The 27,930-nt window shown below is 37.8% G+C and overlaps 1 protein-coding gene across 1 annotated transcript; it reads right to left on the bottom strand.

Moving 5' to 3' along the window:
- Positions 1 to 6,686: 6,686 nt before the first annotated feature.
- On the bottom strand, positions 6,687 to 27,662 carry CCDC34 (coiled-coil domain containing 34). The gene is made up of 6 exons (XM_074841840.1): positions 27,380 to 27,662; positions 23,482 to 23,614; positions 20,889 to 20,996; positions 10,568 to 10,726; positions 8,750 to 8,891; positions 6,687 to 7,172 (listed from the first exon to the last, which is right to left on the bottom strand). Exons 1-6 carry the CDS (start codon positions 27,577 to 27,579, stop codon positions 6,958 to 6,960), a joined length of 957 nt encoding a protein of 318 aa, XP_074697941.1. The 5' UTR covers positions 27,580 to 27,662; the 3' UTR covers positions 6,687 to 6,957.
- Positions 27,663 to 27,930: the final 268 nt, after the last annotated feature.

Here is a 27,930-nt window from a genome sequence, read left to right as displayed (position 1 = left end):
TCATGGATCATGGACTGAAACTCACATATCTTATTTTCTAGGCCAGAGGCTCTGGAATCATTATTACTTGTAAATTATTCTATAAAAAACACAACAGTTTCAACAGCAATGTCTGAGGAAGGTCAAATTCTGTAAATTTATTGGCAAGGACAGTAAATTAATGATAAATCACCACTCAAAACTCTGAACTAGGCATGAAGTAGATTAATAATTTAAGTGACTATACCAAACATTTGAACTGCTTTACAAGAAGATTATGCTTTAAAAGTATCAAAGGCTTAAGGGTAAGTTGAAAGGTGAAATGACACTTTTCAATAGTTTTAGAAGGCATAATGTTGAAGCTTAGTTGCCTTACTCCTGTTTAAGCATTTAAATCCTGAAATATTATACCTCTGAAGCAGTCTTAGAAGAACCCTAACAATTTTATGTATGAGCAACACACCCAGACCACCTGAAATAACAAATAAGTAGGGAGTTTTTTTCAAAGATTTGTTTGTGTTGGAATCTCATGAAACATCACCAGCACATCCACTACATTCAGGACATTACATAAAATCTTACCAATTTTCAAAGCTATTCAGCTTAACCAATATGGGAGTGGAAATAGTTCCATGGTCAGCATTTAAGCATTGACTTTACAAATAGTTCACTAAAAACTTCCACCTAAAAAACAAGAAAAAAAAAATAACAAGGAAAAAAAAAAGGAAAAAGGAAAAAAAAAAGGAAAAAGGAAAAAACAGCAGCAGCACCTGGATCTTAGAGTTTCTCCAAATTATAGTTCCTGTAACTTCTTCTATTACTAGCAGATTAAACCAGTATGAAAATACTTTCCTTGCTAAATTCATTGGGGTCATATTACCCACTTCCCTACACCAAGAATCTTGGTACAGTTAAACAGACTTACCCTCCCATTTTCCTTCCTGAGGAGTACAAGAATTTGGATATGAAACCGTACTAAGTTCCGGAAAGCCATTTGACCTTGAAGTACACACAAGGTAACAAATAAGTTTTGCACAGTTTGTCAGCTGCAATAGCCTGGAACTTTAAAAATAAGTGCCAGCCAAAAGCTTTCACGTTCAAGCCTGTAACAATGCAGCAGCTTTGGCACTTATCTTTATAAATATCACTGTCCATATTCTACTGATGAGGGTACTTCAAGCTTTTGTCATTCACACTTGGTTTGGGAAGATTTTGATACACCTCTGATAAACTGCGCATAGGGTGGCACAGAAAAAAGTGCTGGATAAACACAATAAGCCCCTTGTTCCAGTTCAACACTGCATACATTTCTATGTCATGTGAAATAAATAATGCAACATAGGTACCATATTCTGCCCATTCACAGCTGCAGCCTCAGTTGCCATCTGTCTTTCATCTTTGTTTCCTGCATCCCTGGCTGTTACATCTGGTATGGAAATTGTTTTTTGCAAATTTCACATGTCTTTTTATACATTTGTCAGTGCTTAACTCAACATGCTGTGAGCTATGCTCAACTGGAACAGACATCCTAACAGAGAGAGAAATCACTTCTGAACAGCGGAAATAAAACCATTGGTGTTAGCCCTTTAAGCTAGCACACTCGCTTAACAAGAACAACACAGGAGTCCTGGGACCCGTCCTCTATAACTTGATCACAAATTTGATAGCAAAGGCTGAAGTGTGGATTTGTATCAGTATATTTGAAGGGCTCTTTGAACTCAGGCATGTAACAGTCATCTCGCTTTCCTCCTGGATACTGATAAATATTCTACATAGCTTTCACTAACTGTTATTTAAAGATGGATGCACATGTGTCAACGTAAAGGGGAAACTGAAAAGCTGCTTCTTACCCTGATCAACATCTTAACAAAAAGTACCTATACATTATGGGTTTCATACCTGTGTACAACCATATATGGTGGTACTGTATAATAAAACTTGTAGGGGTTTTTTGGTTTTAGTCAGACTCAAGTTATTGAGAAAACATTCTAGCATCTATTAACATTCTGGCATTGCTGGATTACTTATTAACAACTTGTTGCCTCAATCCCCAAACACACAACCTTGCCTTTTTTAAACAAATTACCTGTGAAAGTCAAAGACCCATCTTCCACAGAGCCTACACACAAAAGCACCTTTTATGATATTTATCTAGCTGCGTTAACCACCTCTCATTGTTTAGTGTCAATAATGCTGAAATAATTTCAGTTGTGACTTCAGTAAAAGAAACCAAAGTCTGAGTCCTTTGTAAAAATATCATTATCATTGACATAATTGAATCCACCCTTGCATCTGGCCATAGCATAGTTCAATAGATTTTGATATTAAGAGCTTCAAGTATCTCACTTCTCAAATCACCCACTCTGCCAATTTTCTGTAAATTCAAATTTTCCTGTGAATTAAATATTTGCAATCCCTGCTTAAGTCACTAAGTTAGACCAAGCAAACATTTAAGTCCATATATTAAGCAAAAGTCTTCACATTTTGCAAAAATTTACTCTCCCTTAACTACAGTTTTAGAGAATTGTCTATTAGGTCATTATAAAATGAGTTACACATGTAAAAACATGGAGAAAACATTATATATGAAATGGAGGCTATGCTAACTGAATAGGCTTTAGGTGCTAGACCTCTAATCCAAGAAAGTATGACTGCTTTAGCCCTGCTTTATCAGTGATCTCCCTAACATATTTCAAGTTAATCAAGTGTTTATACGCTTTACTAGATCAGGGTGCTCAGATTTCCTATTCATTACTGAGTTTAAACACAGCTTATGATGTTGCCCAGGGGACAGCAGTCTGGAACACTCACCTTTTGACCACAGCAATAAAGTGTGAAATCTTCCATATTTACTCACAAAAATCTCCCAGTGAAAATTATATCAGGACTATTGACTGCTCTTCAATCTGGTTTTCAAAATGATAAATTAAGAAATTAATTTACAATTAAACATTACACTGGCAAGAACATTATTAGAATCTGATGCAATTATTGGGTTCAGGTGAAGCCTTGGCCCCATACTAGAACCAGTAACAAAACTTCCAACAGTGAATTTGCATTGTGCTACATTAACCAGACTACTTCCTAAGAATGCAAGGCTGTCTGCAATAATAGTGACCTCTTACTTATCATATGTTCTTCTATGACTTCTTTTGATCCACTTTACTGCTTGTAGACTTTCAACCCTGAAACATCTGTGTGAATATCCACTGTCAATTACTGGAAAGTTGTGCTACTTTACAGAGCACCTACACAGCAATTTTCAAAACGAGTAAAAGCTCATAGAAGATGTAATCCTTCACAGTGAGGTTGAATGTGGCAGTCTCTTTATGACTGACAAATGGAGAGGACGAAAGGTTGCGAATCCTAGAAGGATGCAGCAGCCAGGATTTTGAAGTGGTTTATGAATTCTTACAACCAGAAATTCTGTAAAAACAAGGGGATGAAAATAAGCTGAGGCTGAGTCTTATATTATTTTAGCAGCATAGACATCAAATGCAAGATTTTGGATTGTTTCTAGTAAGTAATTTGAGATTCTGCAACTTGATCTACTGTGAAATTTCATGAGCAGAGAAATCCAGGAAAGAACTTTGTAAGAGAGTACAAAATGGTGTTTAAGCTACAACAAAGTGTTAAAATTTTATCTTTCTAACATCTGAGAAAGAATGGTGTAAATTAATTATTTGCCACAACAGCATGGAATTATAGCTTTCTGTAGCATACACTCTTAAATTATGCTACAAGGCCAGATCATTTTATGGTGTAGTTGATATCCTGTTGGAAAAAATCCAAACAATATTTCTCTTCGTTGATCAGCAAAACCATTATGTTGATTGAATCAGAGCCAATATGTACACTCATGAGCTATCTTGCCTTAACCTTATTTGTAATTTAGTTAGAACAGAACTGCATTTACAGTGTTATAGATAAGCTACAGCAAGGACCTCATCTTAAAGTTGCTATTTTAGGGGTTGTAAATCCACTTAAAGCTGGCTGTCTCCGAACGAAACGTTCTGATTCTGAAGACAGTATAAAACTTTCCACAGAAAATTTGGTGGAGGAAAAATAATGCTATCTTTGGTTGGCAGAAAAAAAGAATAATTACTTTAGATATTTATTAGTATTTTCTAAAATCTCTAAACCAGAATTCCAGTAAGCACTCAGTTCCATTATTCTGGCTGAGGCACCTGAAAGAAAACTACTAGACTTCAACACTTACTGCTATATTCCCATTCCTGAACCGAATACACATTTAAGATTTATTTAGCCCTTCACCCTAGATGCAGACATGTAATCCTGAAGGACAACTCTATCTGAGTTAGCATAGGAACCCCTGTTAAATTGCCATTTGTCACTGCTTAAACCAACAGAGATCTTGTCAACGATGTGCTACAGCAGGATTGAGCCATAGATTCTTTCATACTCTGTTAATATAAATGCTATCAATGCCTATCTTCATACAATAGGCCATTTTATGTCACTACAAGGAAATAAATGCTAAAATAAATACAAAGTCATAAATGTACACTCAGGTAATTACGTCAACACATCTTACTGGTAGCCATATGCTATTTCAGAAAAACTGTTAAGAGAAAATACTAACATGATAGTATACAGCTTTTCAACTAAATCAGAGTCCCGAGAAACCTCTGTAATCTAATCCAAAATTAATCATTTACATTACAGTACAATGTTGTCCCTTCATCTAAACACTAACGAGCTTCTTCTAGCTTACACAATTGTCAAACTTCTGACTCTCATAAGACTTCACTACATGGCAAGGTCAACTGGAGAGATTAACACTAGTTTCACTCGTCTCATACCAATCCATAGTGGAGGTCCTTATAGAAAAAGCCAGGCACAGAGTTCTACATGCTGAAGCTAATGTGCAAACGCCTCTGTGAAGCCCACGTTCTCCTACTCAAGAGAAACGCAGCTTATATAAAGGTGTATATATATAACAATAGAACAATTTATAATGTATATATAACAACATATTTTTTAAAGTGATGCAGCTATAACATGAAAAGAAGTCTTATTTCTTTGTTTTCTCATTTTCACCATTAACCACAGAACTGTTGAGACTCAAAAGTGCCTCAGAAAATACTCTAGTCCAACTCACCTTTCTAGGTGACTGAGGTGAGGCTGACTGGCCTGTAGTTCTCCAGATCCACCTTCTTCTTGCCCTTCTTGAAACTAGGATTGACATTTGCTTTCTTCTAGTCCTCAGGAACCTCCCCTGACCACCAGGGCCTTTCAAAGATAATTGAGCATGCCCTTACAGTATTTGCCACTTCCCTCAGCACTCAAAGGTGCACCCTATCAGATCCCATAGGCTCGTGTACATCCAGTTTGTTAAGATAAATTCCTTAAACTGATCCGCCTCCACCAAGGTTGTCTTCCCTGCTCCAGATTTTCCCACCGGACTCTGGGACCTGAGATTGCTGAGGTTATTCAGCAGATTGCCAGAAAAAAGGAAGAAGCAAAAAGGCATCGAGTACCTTGGCCTTTTCTGTGTCCATTGTCAGCAAGCCCCTACCCCATGTGGCACTGGGCCCACCTTTGTCCTAATTTCCCTTTTGCTTATGATATACCTACAGAAGCCCTACTTGCTGCCCTTTACATCCCTTGCTAAGTTTCAACTCCAGATAGGCTTTGACTTTGCTAATCCCATCCCTCAACAGCCTTTCTATATTCCACCAGGGTCACCTGTTCCTGCTGCCCCTCTTGCACGCTTCCTTTCTGTATTTAATTTTAGTCAAGAGTTCCTTGTTCATCTGTGCAGGCTTTCTGACACTCCTGCTTGACTTTCTGCTCATGGGGATGGACCATCCTTGAGCTTGGAGGAAGTAATCCTTGAAAATCACTAGCTCTCCTGGACCCCTCTTCTCTCCATGACCAGATTCCACAGGATTTTTCTAAGCAAGTTCCTGAACAGGACCAAATCTGTTCTCCTAAGTTCAGGGTTGTGATCCTGTTATTTGTTCCCTCTTCTCAGTATCCTGAACTCCACTGTTCCATGGTCACTGCAGGCAAAGCTGCCCCCAACCTTCACATCCCTGACCAGTTCTCCCTTGTTTGTACATATCAGGTCCCGCAAAGAACCTCCCCTTGGCAGCTCCTCTACCAGCCATGTCAGGAAGTTCAAGGAATTATCAGTGCTCTCCAGAAACTCCCCTGACTGCTTGTGCCCTGCGGTGTTGCCCTCCCAGCAGATTTCAGGGTGGTTCAAGTCTCCCTATGAGACCGGGGCCTACAAGCATAAGGCTTCTTCCAACTGCCTGAAGAAAGTCACACACCTCTTCCTGATCAGGCACTCTACAGCAGATGCCCACCACAACATTGCTGACCTTGGGCTCCCTTTTTAATCTTAACTCATTAGGTCTCAGCTGGCTAATCATTGGTCCTTGGGCAAAACTTCATGAGTTCCTCCCACTCTCTCCTCCTCGCTGCCCCAGCCTGTGCTTCCCAAAGACCCTGCATCCATCCAGGGCAGCACTCCAGCCATGGAAGCTATCCCGCTACATCTCTGCAATCCCAATGACATCACAGCCCTGCAACTGCACACAGGCCTTGAATTCCTTCCGCATTAAGTCAAGAATTGTTTTTAAGTCTGTTATAATTAGCATCTTTAAAATAACCCAGTAATAGTGTTGCCCAAAAGAATAAATCACATACACAAAAGAACTCCTTCAACAACAAAAGAGGAAAAGAAGAAACAAACCTGTGCGTTTTATTGAGGTACAGTCTCATTACAATTGACTAAATATGACTTTTTTCCCTTTTTTTTTTTTTTTTTTACTAAAATGCAACGTAAAAAAAAAATATAAAAAGCTCATTGGTCAGTTAGCTGTAAATACAAAACCTGTTCACAAAAATTAAAAAAAGCAGCAGCCTGTTTTGGACATATAACTACATATACCTTCATATTTATGGCCCAGTTCACTCAAGATCATAGAAGTAGTTTTGTTTTCTGTACTATAACTGCTTTCTGCGCAAGGATCCAATACAAAGGTTGTTCTTGGGCTTATAAACTACCACAGGCGAAGACGCATGTGACCGGCAAGATACAGGTCTCTTACTCTTCTTCATGGTAAGAACATTGTCTTCCTTTGGAGGAGGCACATGTACAGGTTTCCAAGGAATGGGGTTACAATATGCTGGAGCTGGATACAAACTTCCATCAGCACACCCTAAAACATTTAGAAAATACACATAACTAAAAAGGAGTAACTACAAGCTTTACAATGCAAGCAATCCTAATAATCATCTGGGCTAACAAAACAGTGTCATCAGAGGCATAGATGGCATGGGCACATCACATAATTTAAATGATTCAAAGTAATAAGTCTTCCACCTTTTTTTTTTTACCAATAACTGGCATATTTTTCATCTTTGTTTGAAATAATAAGCAGGTCGAATGCTGTGTAACATTCAGAATGCTCAAGTCCTTTGTATACTTAAAAGCTGTAAATGTCTATGAAGTGGCTACTTTGCATTATTTCAAAGCATAAAACTTCCTGTCACCACATATGCAAAGCTCACATATTTTTTCCATCTTTGCTTAATTGTTATTCATTTTATTGAGGAGAAAAATACACTAATTATCCACATATACACTAATAATCTTCAATTAATAACCTAGGGCCCATAAAGCAGTATCAGAAAACATAAAATGTAACAGAAGGAACATGTTGCCCTATCAGTCATCTGTCTGTAGTGAAATTTCAGTGCATACATCCCATAGTTGGGTAAAACAACATCTGTAATATGTTGTACTGAATGAACACAACCAAGTAGAGAAACACTTTTCAAAAATCACTTAAACAAGTGATTGCAGCTGTAGGGAAGTAACAAAGGTCGAAAACAAAACATGAAGGCCAAGTGTATCACCATCTTTTGCAACAGACGTAAGCAAAAGGTTGTTCACTTGCTGTATACATTCTCTTAAACAGTCAGAGCCTGGAATATAGGTCCTAAAATATTTTCTGTTGTGAATTCAAATAATAACAATGATCTTATTTCTATGAAAAAATAAAGGCAAAAGTATATATTTTTTAAAAGAAAATTTAATTAAGCACTCAAGCATAAAATGCAATACTATTTGTTAAAGCTCTTCTGCTTTTGTACCTTGTGGGATGACAAAAAATACAAAAACAAAGCACCACACTATCAACAGCATTCTCTTTAAAATAAAAAAGGAATATGATTAGAGAACCCAAGAAGGTGCAGTGCAGGTATAAAGCTAAATGGAAACGAAATCTTAGCTCAGAACACAGGTTGATTCCCACATCTCCTTTTTCAGACATGACTTCTGTCAGCCTCTTATTAATCTTTGTGTCTCAAAAAACCCCCTCTTTTCTAAGGGGGATTCAGGTGCTGTAAGGTGGCACACACCTTCTGTAACACAAACACTAACTTTACAAGGATGCTAATGTAACTCATTTGCTTCATAGGAACCAGTAATGGGTGCCAGTGATTCCTATGCCTGATAAGGAAAATGAGATCAAAATCAGTTATAATTTAGTATGCCACATTATTCTCTCAAATTATATCATTTTCCTCCCAAATAACATGAAGGCCTACAATAAATGCACAAAGGATCTCAGAGTAACAGCTTCTCTGACTTATAACATATGAGATATTCATTCCCGTGTGCCAAAATTAGCTACTGGATTAATATCTTTAACAGGCTTCATTTTACATTAAAATATTAGAGGGAAGGAACCACAAACCTAAGTCACTACCTATGTGTAGTAGAAGTACAAACCTGTAGACTTCCCACGTGGGAAGCCATACCCATTTAAAACAGGGCGTGGTTTATTTCTAGCATTATGTAGCCATTCCTTAAAGATCTTCTCTGATCTTGCTTTCTTCTCCTGTAGCTCAGCTTCCCTTTCTTTTTCTTTTTCCTAAAAATAAAAAAAAAAAATCTAAGATACTGATAGACAAAGACCTGTACAATATACATAATAAAATGGTAAATAAATCTTTTGCAGATTCCCAGACTGCTGAATATTTTTCAAAGATGTTTTCAAACACAAATATGCTTTCCTAACAATTGAAAAGTTGAATTTTGTTTCTTTAAGTCTGGGGAGGAAAAAAAAAAAAAAAAAATCAACCTCCACATCAATTCAGTATTTCTCTGAGAAAAAGCTCTCCGAAACCTTTTGGAAGACTACATGTAGAAGATACTCTGAACATCATGGACAGATGACCACAGCCTACTGTGCTGCAGTTAGCCTAAGGAGGCTGCTGCATCTGGGACAGCCATCCACTTACCCATATTCGTACAGCCTGTATCAGCCATGACTGGGTTGCTTCCAAGCCTGGAGCAGACTTAGGGAACCATCAATCAGAAGAGTAAAAACAGTATGTCTAGGCACAGCATTTGGATTTAAACTAAGTTTAATTGATACTGTGAACACAGCTTATAAGAACTGATGTAATGAAGACATGAATAAAAGAATGCATGTGCTTTAAATCTGTCTGATGACTTTTATCTTCTTGGGTTTCAAGGTCCTTGTGCTGTGCATTTTGGAGTCTCAGCAGAGACACAGAATCAGTTTGTTAAAGAGGAAATAAACATCATCAGTACAGAATATTTAAGCATGTCTTAATTATATGGGAAATTTTGAAAGACTGCAAAATTAAGGTCATTAAGGCCTGAAAATTAATCTGATAGAGTTTACGGTATTTTAAAGTTAATCCAAATAAATTACTATATGTACTTGTGAAATACTTACAAATGTGTTCTGCACTTTAAGAACAACTGCTGTAATTACAAGGGGAATATACATAAACCCTTCTCACCACAATCCTCCCACACACTTAGCTACAATGGTAGTGTAGTACTCCTGTAATATTACATATTCTACTGAAACATCATACTGTAATGTTAATTACATTAACATACAACCAATCAACTTCACAGATAAGACATCTGGTCACATATTCCATAGTTTTCAGGCATAATCATCACCATTATGTGATAATTCAGAGGAATTCCGGATGAGTCCTGCAAGCGCAGCCTTGTTAGAGCATTTGTTCTAGTGAACTAGAGGACCTCAAAGCCCGTACTTTAGGAAGCTTACAACAAGTAAGAGGTGCTCTGAAGCTCACTATAAAAATACATAGGTGATTAATTAATATGAAATAACACTAAAATTAGAACTCTTAGCATCAGATTGGTACAGAGAGATATGAAAAAAAATGCTTTTAACTAGAAATATGTGTAACTATAATGGTAATAGTGGTGCTGGGAGAAAAATGCCCATTTTCTGTCTGGGTCACCCTGCAACAGATTGAGTAATAAAGGTACACTGTGTGGTTTGCATTTCTCTTTCCCTTATCATACCACACTTGCAGTGGGTTTGCAAAGACTATTAACAAAGATGTGTTAATAAGCATCTTGCTTTGCTGACCATACCTCACTGTCTTCAGTGCACTAACATTACAACTTTCGAAAGTTTTCTTCATGTACAACACTGCCATTTGAGAAATTCTAATCAATTCAATAAACCAATACGTTTATTATAAATCACAGATTAGGCAATCCCATCGAAATAAATGGTTAGTTGATTAATACCTTCTCTTTCTTCTTTTTTTCTGCCTCTTCAGCTCTCTTCTTCTTTAACCATTCTTTATACTTTACTTCAGCCTTTTCTTGTAACTGCATTTTTTCTAGTTCCTTTGTGGCTTTTTCTGACATTTCTTTGCTCAGCTTTCGTTCCCTTTCCCTTCTTTCCTGCATGAAACAGACCAAAGAAACAAAATAGAAACTTTTCAGTATATTTCAATGGGCAATTCTTTTGAGGGTTACAGTTAATTTTATTACATAATTACAAATAAAATTATTGTAACCCTGAAAAAAATATCATATTGCAAGCTCTTTGAAGACAAAACATCTTCATCACTAGGTTCCAGATAAAATAAGTTTAAACATATAAACATCTCAGAAAACATGATAAAAAAATTTACTTTTAGCATTCCTTATGCTATTATGTTTACTACTCCGTTTTATTTATTCACTCCTGTTTTTAAAACACTTCAGACACTTCTCAATATTTCTGGGAAAGAAATATATGTTGCAATTCTTGATAATGGTGTGTTTGTTTTACTTTTCAGTGAATCCAGAGCAAACTACAATTCCAAATGGAAGTCAGGCAAACTGCCTCCTTCTAAGAGTCACTGAGATATGCAGATTGTTCAGCACACTTAAGCATAAATTGCTGTGAAAACAAGAAGTTCACATGAGAATCCAGTTCATGTTTTGTGGCATTCTCTACAGTTTTTATATTATTTATTTTATTTGTATACAGACTTCTATGAATCAATCTACACATTTCTCCTCTTCAAATAATGAAAGGGAAAACAAGAAAACACATTCTAAAGCAGGCAAAAAGTGGTAACTGAGTGTGAAGTGAAATTGCTACCTGTATAATTTGGAAGACACAATACCCAGAGGTGTCATTCACTGCTACGTCTTTTCAGTGTGTATGAATCTAACAGTACACAACAAAGTTTAGGGGACCATTCTCTAAGCTAACAAGCACATAATGACAGCTTCTTCCTCACGTGGAGAGGGGGGTATTTTCATCTGAAGACTAACAATAGCTTTCACTTCCCTTTTGTGCAACCTTTATGAAATGCCTGATTCTACTGATTCAGTACTACCTCTCATTAGCTTGCTTAGCTCAGAACCACCTGCATACACACACATAGAGGCAAAAATCCTTACCAGACAAGCAGTGCACATGACCTGGAGGAGGCAGAAGACTTGAAATCAGTTTCCACTTCATAGAAAAGAACTGCTAAATAAAAATGTTGGTTTTCTTTTTAAGAAATCTTTTTCTTGTATGCTCCCCTGTATACTCCTCTTGAACAAAGGAGCTGTGTAGTTTAGCAGGAACTTATGCTAACTCAGAATTATTATAGTTGGCAGTACGGATGTCAAATGCCTAGAAACACAACTGCAAACTACAATAAACTGGGTCTGTCTTCTTCATGGAAAAGAGGAAAAACACATTTACAAGAAAAGCAGGAATATACTTCCCTTCCCATTTTACCTTTTATAAGCACAAAGTGGCAGAAAGCTAGAGCTCCACCCTGCTCCCCCCGTGGGCTCCTCTCACCCCTTTCTTCCAGATTTATTGCACTTTTGGAAAATCCAGTTACACATAGAGAAACAGAAGCCATAATACTGGAGCTAGGAACCAGCACAATTCTCTCAGTCTGGTCTAAACAGAATATCTGCTGGTTCAACCTTCGTCCTCCATACCAAAATTTACCGGTAATTCAATAGTAGCAGCATACAGAATAAAAATTTTACTTGATATTGCCCTGCAAAACACTAACTCATTTTTGCCATTTATTGGATGTGATGATGAGGTGCAAAAACAGGGCCAACAAAGAGAAAATCACTTTCAGCTTAAAACATTTGCCAACTTTTTGTACTAGACATAGTGCTAGATAATAAGCACTTTCATGTTTGAATCCTTATTCACACTACATGAAATTGTCTCCATAAAGAAATCACTGTAAGCATAATCTTAGCTTACTCTGGCATTCACTTTTTGAGCATGTCATAATGCTAAACTGCAGACTTCTTATCAGAAGCACCCAGTTTACAGAATTGCTTGAGTTAATGTGCCCCTCTCTCTGTGTTTGCCAACACTAGAAGCATTACTACAATTTTAACATCGGCAGCTAAATTATGCATTAACTCTGGGGTTTTTTACCCTCTTTTACAAGCTATGCCTTATTAACTATAATTACCGTAATCTCTGAGTTGGATAGCTGTTTCTTCACCTAAACCATGATGATACTTTCAGTACCACTGTTTTGGTATACTCTTGTCAAATATTCTAATCTGATGTCAAAGACTTAACTGCACACAATTTCACAAAACAATTATTTATTAACCGTATTTTCTCTTTTTTTTTTTTTTCATTTCACTTCTAATACATTCTAGCAAACATCAGCTGAATGTGTTCTGCAGTATAGGGAAATGGTCAGATATGAATACACTCCAATTTCAATGCATATTCTGGAACATAGAACGCCATAGAACTACAAAATAATGGAAGTTTTATTAATATGATTTCACAACACTGTAAGACCTGTACATGCGATAAAATTATTATTTACAGCTAAGACCAATTAAAAAACCCCACCAAATAACAAATTGTCTAAGATTCTCCTCCATCTAAAATTCACCTTAATCTCTTTTATTCAGAGCTGTTCTTCTGTACTTTCATTACCAAATATTCTCCACATGCAACTCTTAACAACTCCTGTTTTGAGACCATAATAATCTGGGACACATAAAAAGCATTCATGTAGATGAGAAATACATGCTAAAACAGTGAGTTAAAACCACTGGTGAAAGAGCTTCCAAAGATTTCAAATCTTTTGTTGTTTGCTGGCTTATCTCTATTGTACATGTAAGTAAGTTACAAAACTAGGGATATTTGAAAGCTACAGTCTTTAGTTAGGGGTCTTATCATTTAAAAAGCATGAAAATAAATGTAGGAGAAAATGAAAAAAAATGAGGCCTTTTGATGCCTAGGGGAATTGTTCAATAATGAACAACAATTATAAGCAGAAAATAGACTAAAAACTCTCTAAATACTGTAATTAAAATGCAGGGAAGCTTCTTAAATTATGTAGCTTTAATCACAATACTTCAAATGAGTTTAGCCACTATCTAGGCTGACCCAAAGTTAAATTAGGTCCTATGTAAACAGTGATATGTCATGCACACTACCATGAAAGCCACAACTACTGCTAAGTTTTACTTCCAGTGAGACATCCTTAAGATGGGGAGACTCCCTCCAGAATTGCAGACTTTGCAGCTGCCTAGAAATTATTCTGCAGACAAATCAGAAACGCTTCCTCTTTCCCTCATGCACGGAACAGCTTTTCGTTCATAAAGTCAGTGCACACCACATTCCCAGCTGCTTTAATAACCTGTTTCATGTCAAGATCCTGTCACCCTGGCCTTCCTAGCTTCCCCCCAGCCTCATGACTTTCCTTTATACGAGTCTATCAAAAATGCTAGGAATGTGCATATTAATGTACATGTTCTTCAATCCTCCCTTCACTCTTCTTCCACATATATAGGGGGGAGGGAAATTATGTAATTTGTTTATGCTTGGTGTTGTCAGATTGGGTTTTAAAAATTCTCTTTGATCTTGTGTTCTAAACAGACATGATCTATTCACTAAACCACTAGCAAATTTACATACACTTTAAAATATGATTACAGGTATTACATAAATTAAGGTATTGATTGTAAAACATCCAATTACTCATTGCAAGAAAGGCTTGTTCTCCTGCCACCCCACCCAAGCACATTATTAAGGAGAAAAAGGATATAAATCTGGCCTGCGGGTTCACTGCTCTGGGCTGTGATCCTATCGAGCCTCGGAACCTAATGAAGCCTGGGCTAGGTCAGTTGTTGGAAATCCCCCACCCAAAACAAATCCAGCTGTCCCACAAAGCAGTGATGGTGACTCAGTACGGCAGCATGTGTCTCACTGAGTCAGTACCAAACCAATGTCTCATCAGCAGAACTACTATCTTTTCAAGAAAAATCAGACCTATGTATACGTGGAGAATTGTCCAAGGAATTTAAAATTTGAAGAAGCATCTCACTTTCTTCCTGACAGAAGGCAGAAATATTAAATAATTTTCCAGACAGAAAAAAAGCCCAATTGTCATTGAAACAGAGACATTATATCCAGTTGGAAGAAAACTAATAAAATATATATTTGTGTATTTTCATATCAGTGAATAAATGAGAGGCTGGAAAGGGTAAAGTGCAGAGCTACTTTCTGTTCTGCATTTTCTATGTAGAGTGTCACTGAACAGAAATATTTCCATAAATTAATGTTGTGTTTATATTTTTAAGATCATTCTTACAGCAATTCTTTCTTATTTTCTGGTCTGCAGAATGTGACAATATTTTTCTTTTCATAGATAACTGATGATTCTATTTCATAGCTGTGAAATCTTTGCTCCGACATCTTAGCTACCATATTCTAGCATCATTTTATGCTGACTGAGGGCAAAATATCGGGAAAGTCCACACTGCCAAGTTAAGAACATATATCCGAATTTCCTGATTCATCCTCATAATAATCCTGAATGTCAATCACATTTAGCAGCCTCAGAGATCTGGGTTGTTTGGCCAACTATTATTATCTTTTCAATTTAGCCCTATTACACAGCTCAGCCACCAAGCCTAGCCCACAGAAATACTTCTTTAATCTCTCCAGCATTGGCATGTGAAAAGAACAAGAGGCTAGAAAGGAGGCCAGTGAAACAATACCGAGCTGCAGTTGTCTAATGACAGGCAGGTTTACAACGATTTACTGCTCAAGTTCAGACAAAGTCAATGAAGAACCCACTGCAGTCAAGTACTTGGAGAATTGTAAAATGGTTACATACATGGATCTCTCTCCCAAACTGTGTTTCTTTTCTGTGGGTACTCAATATATGTGAGAAAGCATTAAGTCTTTGTGTACTTAACACTGAACACTCTTGGGGCTTCAGAAGAAGGCAGACTTCACAAATGCTGCCGAAATACATGAGGACTCACATTTTAGTCATCTGCCACACTGAATTCCTCCCCCACAAGTCTACCTAAAACTCAAACACTAACCAAGAGAAATCAGTTTACTCTATTTACAGAAATCTAAAGTTTGGACACAATTAAGATTCAGGTACATAGTAAAATTATACCCATGGCACCGGCCATGCACAACCTCACAGAAAAGTTTTGTGTAATGACGCATCAACACTGTGCTTAAAAAACAAAAAACAAAACAAAACAAACAAAAAGCCCAAAAAAACCCAATGGACTGTCTTGTAAAGTACTTCAGGTCTCGATGCTGAAAAAGCCATAATTTGCAGGAAAAAAAACCCTTAAGAAATTAAGCCCAGTTTCAAAAAAAAAGTTTAGATATGTAAAGACAAACTTGGACACCTAAACAGAAAATTTAAATTCTTAAATGATGGTTCTCAAGGTTGGAAGGTATTTATGCCAGATATTTAAGCTTCCCTCGCAAACACATTTTTTGAAAGACTTCAGTCTTGGAAAAGGTGAACATCTCAGCATCTCTTTCAAGTCTAAACCATCAGCAAAAACCATAGCACATCAGGCTCTACATAAAATGTAGCAGCAACCACAGCTTTGACTCAGAACAATAGTTCATCTGTTAGAACATTAACCTAGGACAGGGCAGATCCGGATTTCATTACCTCTCTGCCTGAGGGAATTCCAACTAACGTGTCCCACTGTGAGGAGAAGACTCCATCTACCAGGCTGCAGGCTGGGATGACAGGATTCTCCACCCCTTCTGGTGAAGTACCACTCCTCACAAAATAATTAACAATTCACTGGATGAAAGAGAGCATGACTTTTTAACCTGAAAGTCATGCTCAAGCTGCTGAACAATCTGTGTCCTATATTAGCAATGGTGAGATAAAATATGCATTAAACAAAGTCTCTGGAGTAAGAGTTGGCATCTAAGTCTTCCGGGAGGAATCATGCAGCACACCAGGAAAGGGAAGTCTGCTCCAAGAACATCTGTCATTCATTATTTTATAGTGTGTTGGTTCTAGGCTTTCATATTTCTTACTGCTTTTTCCTTCTTATGAAGACTATCAGCCAACAGCAAAGTAATTTATAAGAACAAAATTTTAAATTAGAAAGCATCAAAACAGAATTTTCCCATCCTCTACCTGTTTTCCATTAAAATTACATTTTTCAGTAAGCAATGGGGACTTACAGAAAGAAAAAATGAATAACAAAAAAAGTTGTACAAAGTTCTATGATTAATGCCTGCTTTGCTCATATTCTAAGAAAGAATAAAAAGCAATGCCTTATGCTCTATTCAACAATGCAGAAAGTATTTGAAATGCTACAGTCAAATTAACATTGGTATTACAATAATTAGCTTTTCCAATGTAAAATGTGTAACTTCACTACTTGTGCTCTTGCAATTTTGCTTACATATCACATCAGTATAGCATAAAGTATTATATGCAAGTTAAAGACTAAAGACAAGGATGTTAACAACATGAGTTTCAGAATCACAGTTATTCTGGAATGCAAGTATTCCGCTTTTTGATATTTTCTGTTATTCTTGAAAATATACGTATTACATGTATGTACGGTTTTTTGGCTGGGAGGGAGTTAATTTATAGCTGCTCCTGTGGTGCTATGTTTTGGATTTGTGACCAAAACAGTGTTGATAACACAACAGTGGTTTAGTTATTGCTGAGCAGGCTTATACAGCTTCGAGGCCTTTTCAAGCTGACTTTAAAAATAGCACCATAACTAAGAAAAAGTTGATAGAATCAATACAAATTTGAATTGATTTAAGAGCCATTACAACTACATAAATAGATATCTACCACATCCCAGCTTAAAAGTAGCTCAGGTTCTACATTAACTCATGAAAATACACCTTTGTACTTAAAATTTAATAAAATTTATACTTGGCATAATGAATTATAAGATTTCAACCGTTTCAATCCAAAATAAATGATACATATATAGATCAATTTCACCTCTTAACTGCTTTACACCTCCACATAATGTTAGCAGATTTACCCATTTGAGGTTAATGTAACTTTAAGAAAACAACCACATTAAGTGCCAGAATGAACAGACATGGAGAAAATAAGCTTTCACACAAATTAATTCTAACCTGAAGAAATGAGGTTTTCAATGCCTATTTAAGATGTAGTTCTGTGATGAGATGGGGATCAAGAACATCAATTTATTTCTTTCTGAACTTCACAGTTCAGCTATGAGTTGCCTACACAGAGCTCCTTACCAAACTGGAGTCTAAATACAGCAACTAGCAATCAAGCAAACACTTTAACATACCAGAAGGATTAAGACAGATTCTGATGGCTTTACTGCTCTATGTCCAGTTCTGCATACCACTCAAATCAAGGCTAATTTAATAACAAAAACATAACACTGAACACCCAACTTTGCTTGCTCAGCATTTCTAATCATGCTTTCCTCATTTTTATCAATGAATCTAACAGTAACTCATAAATAAAAGTTTCAGTTACATACAAAATTACGTTGGGTTCAAGTAAATTTTCTTCTGGAATCAGAAGTGTGTTTGGAGATATTTTAGAGTTAAAATATTTTGATTGATATTCCTGTGACTTGTTAAAAATAGAGCTCTATTACATCTAAAACAAAACAAGTCAAATAGACAATTTACTGTTTGCCCACAAATGACTCAACCTCAGGAGAGAGAGAAAGCAAGGCTATTTTTGTCCAGCAGAGATCTAGCATCTTACTGAAAATTGGAAAGGCATTAGTAGAACCAGGATAGCTTCTGACAGTTGATTTTATTAAGCTTTTAATTCCTAGTGAGCTGCAAAAATTTGCCCTATTTGCATAAACATATTTCACAGCTTAGAATGTTCTTTGATCGCTCACATTTCAATATATTACTTGTAGCTCATTTACAACCTTTAAAATCACAAAAGCTATTTACACAGAAGAATATTAAATGTTTACGATTCCTTTATTTTCAAAAATAGTCCATGCAAAATGATTGGAAGCATAAAAAAAACTTCACAGCATATAGTTTTAAATATATATTAAACAATCATATTAAAACTGCCAGTGAACAAAAATAGTGCTCAAGCTTTCCTTCCTAACCTGACCCTAAAGGACTATATTCAACAGTCAGAGCATCACAACTGACACTGGCATGCAACAAAATGGAAGAAAAATGGCTTGCATACAGAAAAATAGCAGAATTCTTTTATGCACATAGAAACATTCTACCTCTGACATAAATGTATCTCACATTCACAGTATGAAGATTTTTCCAGCAGTGTTTCCTGGTGCTGGATGCTCAAGATGAAGGCAAAAGTTTAATGTACACTCAACCATCCCTTACTTTCTTCGTCAGTATTCAGCAACGGGAACGGAGAGAGACTTGTAAAAGTACTGCCTGCTGCCAAGTAAAGCATTTTCTGCAGTCTACACACAAGGGCTCAGAATCAGTAACTAGATATGAAAAAGGTGAGTGCTTAATGCATATTTCAATGAAGAATACTGCAAGTTTTGCCTCAAGGAGCACCTTTTGATGCTTCTAGAAGGAAATGAAGTGAGCTTTCCCAAATATGAGACGTATACAGGCACCCCAAGAAAATCATAGCAACTGTCAGTGCTCATGAATCTAACCTTAAACTTCATGTGAAATCTTCACGTGATTTTAAACACCTTCTTAGTCACTGAATTGACAATTTATCATTCAGTCTGTGTCCAGATCCACAGATAATCTTGTGGAATCTTGAAGTGGTAAGGTCTATGCAGCACAAATGTTAATATCCTACAGGCAGCTAAGCTTTTAAGTTCAGTTCTTGATTTGAGCGTGGTTTACAGGAAAGACTAACCAGTGAATCATTTGACTTAAATGAAAATCAGATTACTTTTGGTAAAAGCTTTGGACATGGCCTAAGGATGAACTTATCCTTCCAAAATATAATATGATAAAGTCCAGACACAAACATGGTTTTTTCTCTTGTCCCCTGGGCTGATGTGATTACCATAAAAAAGACTTCCTATTCTACTGTCAGTGGGAAAAGAAGTTAACCAGCAAACCCACAAAGACAAAGATCTTTGGAAGACCCAAATAGGTAGAAGTTTACAGAAGCTGAAGGTCAGGGGGCAGGTGGAAAAAAGGGGGAAGGAGGGAGAATAAGAACTTTCACTGTATTGAACTGTGAACAATTTTAACAGGCAGCCCAAACTCATTAGTTACAGATACCTATAATTTCATTTGCACTTTAGAAGAGGAAAATGGTATTGTTTGTGCTGAATAATGAATCTTCTACTTTTTGCTGTGTACTTTGGTAAGGGAGGACCCTTTCTACATCATAATACATGCTTAGAGCAGGACTGGTTCTGGGGCGGGTTTATGCCAATCATCCTGTCAGCATTGAGACCAAGAGTAATTAGGTTAGATCCAAACACAGGTTATTCTAGTGATTCTGGACTGAATCTGAAGGAGTTCTGAAATGGTGAAGACAAATCTATGAGGTCTGGATATCTAGCCCATCTAGTGCCATTGGGATATTTTTAATCAATTTTTATCTGATTTTATTCAGAACCAGAAGTACAGAACGATAAGCAACTACCAGGGGCTGATCATGCCCAAGCCTCCCAAACGTTCCCATTTTTGCCACCTGTACACATGCTTGCTTTGTGTGACACGGAGCTGTACAAGTGTGCCACTGAGGTCAGGATTCTGTCTGCTTCTGACCCTGGACTTAGGCATCCCCCTCAAGAGAATTTAAAAAAATTTTTGATCCCACTCAGAAATTACTTTTTGGATGAAGGAATTCCCAATTGCTAACTGTGGTCTACTGAGAATTTCCTGAAGCTGGCCTCACACCTCAATTATTCCTCTAAACTCTACCATACTATTTGCCTGTCCACAATGGTACTTAACTAAATCCTCCTTCTGGCTCTACTTGGTGTACAAGGCATTGCAGACAGTTAAGATGTACACTTTACCCAAAATGTTTGGGCATTGAACCTAGGAAGTCAGAAAGAGTAGGGTATACTGAAGACCAGAACCCCAGCTATAATTAGTAGAAGGCTACTGCACAAGATGTAAGCCAATTGTCAGTTATCTGACTACTCAGAAAACAAATCTCTTCATACCTTATGAAAAAAAAGAGAAATCAGTCTTGGAAAAATGTTTAACCGTGTTGGCCTAGTTTTATAATTTTCAATTAAAACAGCCATTCATTCAGCAAACTAAAAACGTGGTTGTCCAAACAGTCTAAGTAAATTTTACATAGGTTTACTTAAGCATGGTATGTGCTAGAATATATGCAGCCAAAGCAGTATTTACCTCTTCTCTTTTTTTTTGGACCCATTCCTTGTGCTTCTCTTCAGCTATCCTTTTCCTCCTTTCATATTCTTGCTTTTGCTTCATCTTCTCTAGCTGTATATTCATTTCCTAATTAAAGAAAAAGCATGCATCTTAAATCTGTGGTGACCATCTACATCAGTATGCTCAATACTGGAAACAATGCTCAGTTAAAACAATGTAAGCGTTAGATATTGAAATTCTTCCTTTATTAAGATTTTGGAAAAGATGGATGACAGCCAGCACAGAAATATTATGCAATGCAGTCAATGGAAATGTATAATTTCTAGAATATGAACTCAAAACACCTATTTTAATTAGGCTTTGGAAACAATTCAACATAACAAATCAGTCCTCAGCTTATTTAAATGCCCTTTCAGTCAGTAGAATCTTAATTTGCAGCAGTACTTTTCTACATTACTTAAAATTTACATGGTGTACTGTTCTGCACTCAGAAAGGCATCAAAAGCGAAGTGAAATATTACTCCCTTGTGATGTTTAGTACCAGAACTAGAGGAACCCTAGGGCTTATTCCAAAGCTTATTAAAGCCAAAATTATTGCAGCTTTTAGCAAACTTTGAAACAGGAGCTTTATTTTGAAGATGAGAGAAGAAATTCTGAAGTATTTTATCTTTATAGGACACACAGTATATATGCAATCACATATATCTCTCCAAGGAAATGAATCTATAAAGAAAAGACATGACTAAGATGACAATTTGAGATGCCTAGCTTCTCTAATAGAAGCATCAGCACAAAGTACTGTTTTTTCAATGAAAATTCATACTTTAAAACATAGATGGAATTATTTCCATGAAACTGATTTTATGGTCCCTGCACTGCAGTCAGTTTCAGAGAGAAATCCTTTTTCCTACGACACTGAATTTGAATTTAGTAAGACATCAAAAAAAACCAGGAGCCTACAGAGAGCTCAGAGGAAACACTCACAATACAGATATAGTTTGAAAATATAGTTGCTGCCGTACTGAAGCAAAGTTACAGCAACTAATACCTCCTTTGAGTTCTGAGACATCTGTATTACAGGGATCCTGGTTTCTGTAAAAGGTCATGACACTCTAAGTACCTTAGAAGACCCCATCCACTATCCAGTCCAAACATTCATCCACACTTCTGATGTTCAGGGCAGACTTGGCGCTGCTGTCAGCAAAAGATCTGGGACTTCACAGTTGTTTATTAGGATATCAATTTAGAATATTTTTTATATGCAAATGTAGTAATACATTTTTATATCACGATCACATACTTTGTTCTCTTCTGGCATCTTACAAAAAGGTTGACTGTATTTTTGACCCTGATATAAGCTATTTGAGTTGCCTACGTTGAAGTTTAACATCTAATGTTTTCGAAATCTCACAAATTAAAAATAAAACATTTACCTATTCCACTGCTTTCTACATTGTTTTAAGTAATGCTTGTCCTATGACTGCTCTTAATATATAGTTGAGAGACATCTTCTAGATTACATTTAGTACTGTATAAATGCTATTGTGTAACACACAAGAATAAATTGCTTTGGTTCCTCATCAAGGCCACACGAGAAGTCCATACACAAACCACGTTTTCTACATGACACCAGAAATTACTTTGGCTCATTTTTTATGCTTAAAAATCAAAATAGGGAGAGATGATTACCAGACTGGAATCTGAAGGGAAAGTCATGAAATGCATAGTTAATATTAACCGATCAGAACATACTCCTCAAATTTAAGAAACTATTTTGGTGTTATGCTGACCCCTAAAAGACCGTTCCAGAACCTTCCAGCAGTGTGTGTTTTATAAACAACATGAGGCAGCCCAAATAAAACAGCTGTATGTTACAGTCACTTTACAGATAAAGTGAATCACAGAAAAGTTATGACATTGCTCAAGGTCAAATAGTAAATCAGTAACTAAAGTGAGAAATGATCTAACTTTGATGTGATTGTTCTAACCACTACCCAATACTTCCAATTTGATTTTAAACAACAGTATCATTTAATCAACTGCAACTACAAACATATTAATCATGAAAAGATATAGTGCTCTCACTTAATTCTGACCCAGTATTCGCAAACTGTTCATTTGCAAGGTGGCAAAAGACAGGAGGGAAAAAAATGCTGGGACAGGGAACCTAACCTGGGAAAGGACACCAAACAGTTGTATAATTACACCCTAAGTGGGTAACAACACTGTGCCTCATATCTAACCAAGTAGCTTGGCACACTTACACCCAGCACACACCCTGCCGTGCTTTACTACCTACATGCAGGCGTATGCACCCATGATGAAAATCAAGGTACCAATTATATGTTTTAATCCTTTAAACTTGAACCATTACCTGCCAGTTGGATAAGCAAAATATTATACGGCACCACTTCAATGCAGCATAACATTTAGCGAAAGAGAATGCAAGTAGCATGAATCATGTCAGCATTGTCAAACACTATGGAGGCCCAAGACACTAAAAAATAATGGAAAAAACTACTTGTGTTTCCACAACCAAAAGGAAAAAAAAAAAATCTTGTGCTTGCAATTTTCTACTAGGCTTAACATCAAGCCGATTGGATGTATTCACCTCTGCAGCTCTAGCTTGTAAGCGGGCACGTAGCTCCTTTTCTTTGCCAATGAACCATTCTTCCCATGGTGAAAGATTATCTTTCAAAGGTGACTCTTTTCCCCCCACTGCTATTTCAGAGTCTTCAGCCTTCCTGAATTAAAAACAAGAAATGTAAAAGAATATTATCTGTAATATTTTTGATTGAAAAGTTAAGCAGTGCTACTGCCTTCAAAACTGACATTTCTTTTATTTACTTGCTTAGTAATCTCCAGAATGGATAACTGACATTTATAGTGCATCTCTGACTATCCCCCTTACATTCTGCTTATTAAATTCTAGCTTGTTAGTGATTTTTTTTTTCCAAACTGTGGACGAGATTCAAGCATTGCCTTTTATAAACTAAACAAAAACAAACACCAGAAACATCAAAGTGTCACCTTCCTTCTCACATATGGAAACCCAAGGGAAATCAGAGATTTAACATTAACATCCTGTCCTTGGACACAGAGAGGCTCCATGTATCAAGTCACCTTTACCATGAGCAAAGGATAATCAAGAATATTTTTCTTAAGTCCTATAGAATTGGATTCATGGTATATCAAGCAACCTCAGCATTCACTCTAATAGGTAGCATTTTCCACCCTAAAAAGCTTTTACAGGAAACAAGAAATATGGCTTGCATACAAGACTTAATGATATTATACAAGGTTCTATTAGACTTTTAATATGATACCTTGCATAACTCACAACTTCTTACTAATAAATAATGCAGCAATCCTAGCCCCAGGCCAGAAATACCTTTCATAATATTCTATACATGTACTATCTCATAAGTAAGACAATATATTAGGCTCTAAGCCAATGAAAATTGAAAATATGCCAATAGATTTCTTTGTAAGATTTCTTCTATCCTATACAGAATTTTTTCTTAACAACAAAACAGTGAAACTAGACTTCACTTTAGTATTCTATATAGACATATAGGCTCTGGAAATACCTACCCTACATACATACTTCACTACAGTGAGTAATTCCGCTTGCTGAATTCAAACTACAGGAGAGGCATCCAAACAAACATATTAAGTTAATGCTCCTGAAATAAATCTTTTAAACATAAGATATTTGTTTTTCATCAATATAAAAGTATTACGTAGTCACAGGGAACAGCAATACTCTGCTGCCAAACATTTTATGTCCCAGTATTCTTTGGAATACATTTCTGCATTTGGGGACAGTGCTAAGGAGTTTTGTCCTTCTCTTCTCCAGGATTGTTACCCACATGTGCATGTGTGAACATGACCATTTGCTGGTCAAGTCAAGACGTGTCCAGGTGAACCGATTCATGCTGAAATGAACCTGGAAAAGGGTTGTTTTCCCCACACAGGATCAGCCCCCAAGCCTCTTCATACTGTGCTGCCACAGAAATGTAGCACAACAGAACTGTCAGGGCTCCCTGACAGCCAGACAACTCATGGGCAGAATCAGCACAGGCCAAGCACTCCCAAGAGCAATGCTGTCCAACACACTCTGCTGCACCCTAGGGCTTTTATGCTACAGCATTAACAAAAACCAACTATTTAACAGAGACAGTTTTTAAATAGGTACATATAATAAGGGATGCAACATAAGAATGCATAATAACACATTTTGTTAGAAAATAACTCTCTGAAAGTTTATTAAAGATAAGGATAAAAGTATTATGCATTCAAATTCAGGAAACCAACGCCACTTTGCCCAGACTTGACATTTTGGGCAGGGATACTTCCTCAATACATTCTTTTGCTGTGCACGATTTGCATTATGGCACCTTGAACTAGAATAATGCTGACGTATTAGACCAACCTGAGAAAAAGTAGTAGTAGAAGGAAAGAATTAAGAAAAATAACATTTACTATGTATTTGTTTGTATCAGTAATTATAAAGTTCAAGCTGTTAACTTCTCAAAAAAAATTCACAGAAGTAGATTATAAACTTATCGTATACAAGTAAGAAATAACAGAAAATTAAGTTTGAACAGAGGAAAACACAAGCTCAATATGAAGAGCTGTTAGGAGAAACATTTCTCCTCTTCTGCAGTAATGTGTCTAAAGCTCTCAGATTGCACCGGAGCACAGCCTGGAACCCAATCCTTGTCAGTGTGCATCCCAGTCACCGGCTGCACTTTCCCGGGCACACTGATTATGTACTTTGAGCCACGCAGACCTCGAATTTCATGGGACCATCTGCTGAAATGCTAGGCATGTTCACAGCTATGACCTTCCTCAGAATAATTAAAATAATAGACTTCTTAAAGTACTGCATTCTCAAGTGCACATTTGTTTTTAAATAAGTATCTTAAATCAAATTAGATACATTTGGCATTAGAACTGAAGTCTGATTAATAGAAAACACTGTGATTATCATTTACCATATATTCACTTAAGTCACACCACTAAACATAACACTGATCCATAATGAAAGTATGAAAATGCCTAACACCATTTCACAAGACCTTGTTTTCAGCCTTTCTCCTTTGCAAATATTGCATTTCCCACATTAAATGTCTGCCTCCGGCTAATTTTTGTGCAGTTTTAGGAGGACAACAACAACAAAAAGACTCTTTGAGAAAACGTGTGCATATGGGTGGGGGGGTAGTGGCTGTGTAAAAAGAAGTGGTTTTTATTACTATACTTTGGAGATCTTGGCAGTTATACACGGAAGCTGCTATATGAACATTTGGTAGACACTTATTACAGCGCAGCAGCAGTATTATTCAGATGCAGTGTCTGCATGAGCAAAGTATATATTGTGCCTACAGAGTTCCATGAGATTGTTCCAACTCAGGCCCTAACAGAGATTGTCTTCAGTTTCATCTTACCACTGCCAGAGAATGCTGCAGCAACAGGCCCAAAAATGGAGACCTGTGTCAAGTAGCGCCTCAAGCTGCAAAGACATGTAGTAGTTTGACCTGAGTGCTACAGAATTTCAAGGTACAAGAACAAAACTGGTTATTGGGAAGGAGTAAAAGGAGAGGGAACAGAAAATCTGAAACAGGAAGGACCATAAACAGGCTAATATCCTTCTCACTCTGAAGCTTCTGACTACATTTCAACACTTTCCCTGGACTTCTAGCACCTTTTTCAAGAAACACTTGTAAGAAAATTTTAGTGTGGTCCATACTGCTTCAGCCTGCCTGGGAGGTGTGCACTGCTCTCCACAGGAATTTTGAGAGGCACACTGGAACCCTGCACTCCCGTGAAACTCAGCTGTCCTTCCCTTTCCCACTGGTACTTTTAGCTCAGTTCAGTCTTGCTAGTTACATCCACCATCAGTTACTGCACAGATCTGCAAAGTTTCCATTGCGAAGGTCATATTCCAGGCACTCCCTGCTCTTCCCCCTTTTATTTTAAAGGGAGGAATAAGGATTATTGATTCTGCTGTGAAACAGAGGAAATCCCAAGGAAAACATGACATATTAAGTTTGCATATAATTAAAAAGGAATGAAGCTAAGTCACAGGAACAAGAGCTGTCACTGCATAGTCATGAAACTGACTGAATATAGCTATATACAATAGGCAAAATAGGCCTTTAGTCTTTAAGAACATTTAAAAGGACGACAGGAATGGCTGTACTTTTTTAACTTGCAAAGTCCCTCAGGCTCAGGTCAACAGCTCATAGTTATTTTACAAACCCATGAAAATACTCAACTGCCCATAGAAAAGACTGCCGTAACCTGTGACTTCCCAAAATAGCATAAAAAGGGAACGAGGTGCCTAAAGCGCTTATCTATGCCAACAGATCTATATTTATATAAAATAATCTTCCGTCCCCAACAAAGGCCTCAAGCGGAGGGAGGCGAGTAGGGGAGCGGGGCTCCTCACGCAAGGGGCGGCCCCGTGCTCCCTGCTCGAACCTGGGCCCAGTCTTAGGAGTTACCTATCGCCTCGCCGGCTCCGGGAGGCCGCCGCCCGCTCCTCCTCCTCCTCGCCGCTCGGGGAGCTGGGGCGGGACGCGGGGGAGAGCGGGGAGCCGCCGGAAGGACTGAGGGGCTCCTCGCCCTCGGAGCTAGTGGAGGACGGCGGGCTGAGGCGGGAGGCCCTCCTCCTCCTGCCGCGGGTGCGGGCGCCGCTGCTCATGCCGGCGGGGAGCACCTGAGGGGGAGGGCGGCGGTTAACGGCGTCACGGCCCGGCCCCCGCCCGCCCGTGACCAGAGCGGCGGCCGCCGGCAGGCGCCAACGGCCCGGCTCGCGCTCCCGGCGGCCCCCGCGGCTCCGCCGCCGCCGCCATGGCAACCGGGACGCCGCGCAGCCAATCGCCTCGCCCGCCCGCAGCGCGCGCCCCGCCTGCCCCCGCCTCGCCTGAGGGAGGAGCGGGCGGCCCCGGCCCGGCCCCCGCCCCAGCCCCAGCCCCAGCCCCCCTCACCTGCCAGACCCCCGCTCCCCGCCGTGTCTGCAGCCGCCTGCCTGGGCCGCGACGGCCGAGGCAAC

Source organism: Strix aluco, chromosome 16 (assembly GCF_031877795.1).
Source record: "Strix aluco isolate bStrAlu1 chromosome 16, bStrAlu1.hap1, whole genome shotgun sequence".
Lineage (NCBI taxonomy): Eukaryota > Metazoa > Chordata > Aves > Strigiformes > Strigidae > Strix > Strix aluco.
The sequence above is the reverse complement of the archived record's forward strand: the minus strand, read 5'-3'. Positions and strand labels throughout refer to the sequence as shown.